Below are 1,867 nucleotides of genomic sequence, written 5' to 3' on the forward strand. Positions count from 1 at the left end.
TATATTACATAAATCTTTATTTTAAAATACTAGACTATCTCTTTCAATAAGAGCAATTGTCACATCAGTTAAATATTAGTCGCTAAACTAAAAAGAGAGACATTAAAATCACCTTAAAGGGAAAGCATATGCAGACACTGAGCCGTGGCTATGAGGATTCCGAACCTGGCTTCTGGGGAAGCTGAGTCAGACCTGCAGGTGACCTTAGACCCCGGAACCCTCTTCGCGTGACCCTCCTGCTCCCTGGGGAGCCTGATGACCGGGGGATCCTCTGTGGGCTGCGGGTGGAGTAGCAGGCACATGAGGGCCCCTTGGGAAAGGCTGGAACTTGCAGTAGAGCTTGGCCAGCATCTGCCTCGTGTGGTCACTTTCTCTCCTTAGCTCCATGAGCCTCCTCTCAGTGGACACAGCTGCCATCCCCAGTGCTCGAGCCCGTTTCTCACAGACACAGATCTGCTTTTGATGGTAGCAGTTGGTTCTCTCCAGTTCGTTGCCCAGGTCCTTCACCATCGTCTTATAGAGGTCACGATCCTCACTCGAGGATTTCACAGCTTTACGCACGCTGGCAAGCTTCTTCTCTGTGTCCAAGCAGCGCAGTTCCTCCTCAAGACATTTTTTCTCAAGTTGTGCTACGTGATCTTCAGACGCTCGGGGCAGAACTTGAAGCTGCAACCTTAGCCGCCGAATCTCTCTTTCCAGCTGTGAATTCTCCCCCCGCAGAGATGCTTCTTCCGCTTCAAGACTTGATATCTGTCCTGAAAGCACTTCGTTCCTTTGCCTTTCTTCCCACAGTGGCTGGGCTATTTCTTTAGGACTCCAAAGGGATCCACTTAAGGCAGCACCACTGGTGACACCTTTCAGACCAGCTTCTGATCGATGGATGGGTGGAGGACCATATTCTGCTTCCTTCTTTCGTGGGACCTTGGGGTGCCCATCCTCCACGTGATGTCTGAGGGGGTCAAGCAAGGGAATAATCTTCAGCGTGTGCTCAGCCATTGATGTCAGTAGGCTGATCTTACCATTCAGGACCTGTTCCGTCTCTGACTTGGACTTATCCAACCTTTTTTTCTCCTTCATTTTCTGGACTCTGATCTTCCATCTAGCAATTTCTAGGGCGAGCAGAACTGAACCTTTTAGAAAACGAGTGGGCTTCTTCGAATCATCCATTTTCTTCTGAGATTCTTCTCCATCCTTCTTTGATGCTTTTGAGATGGGTTTTCCATCAGTCACTTGGGTAAACTGAGGAGGCTGACTCTCTTGTGCCTTTTTCAGAAAGTCGTCTTTGCCCCAAAGTGAGGACTTGTTCCGCATTGCCTTCATGGCCAGCCGACACAGGGTTTGTAAGCTGGGAGGACTGGCCTCCACCCCAGGGGACCTGGGGACTTCATCAGCTCGTGCCGTTGGTCCAGCGTTCTCATCCTTACTACACAGTCCGCAGACTTCATCATGGGCAGAACCCTCTTGGCCCAGCAATTTCCTACTTTTTAGAGTGTATCGCCTCGTCACTATCACAGCTATCATCACAGTACATACCAGGATCTCCCAGAGAAAGGCAGGGGGACCTGGGACATTGGTCAAGCTTTCCGAAACCACCAGAAGAGCACCCTGCAGATGCTCCAGGATCAACCAGAAAGTGGATCCAGAGGCAGGCAGCAGGCTTTCCATGGCTTCACAGCTCCACGATTGAGAGCCAGTGGTCATGTGAGCCACAACTGACCGCTCAGAACCCTGTGGAGTGTCCTGTCTCCAAGGGAAGCAACCGCTCTGTAACCAGGGTAGATGAGCTGGGTGGGGGAGGGGAGGCACCGGCCAGGTTCTAGGAAACAGTTCTCCCTAAGTGCCCAGAGACAGGAAGAGATCTCGCTTA

At 51.2% G+C, this 1,867-nt stretch overlaps 1 protein-coding gene across 1 annotated transcript; it reads right to left on the reverse strand.

Moving 5' to 3' along the window:
* Positions 1-204: 204 nt before the first annotated feature.
* Positions 205-1,665, reverse strand: LOC148778685 (melanoma inhibitory activity protein 2-like). Its single transcript, XM_088829475.1, has one exon. It carries the CDS (start codon positions 1,663-1,665, stop codon positions 205-207), a length of 1,461 nt encoding a protein of 486 aa, XP_088685601.1.
* Between the last annotated feature and the right edge of the window lie 202 nt (positions 1,666-1,867).

This window comes from Moschus berezovskii, chromosome 1 (assembly GCF_049115385.1).
Source record: "Moschus berezovskii isolate FMDL1 chromosome 1, NW_MosBer_1.0, whole genome shotgun sequence".
NCBI lineage: Eukaryota > Metazoa > Chordata > Mammalia > Artiodactyla > Moschidae > Moschus > Moschus berezovskii.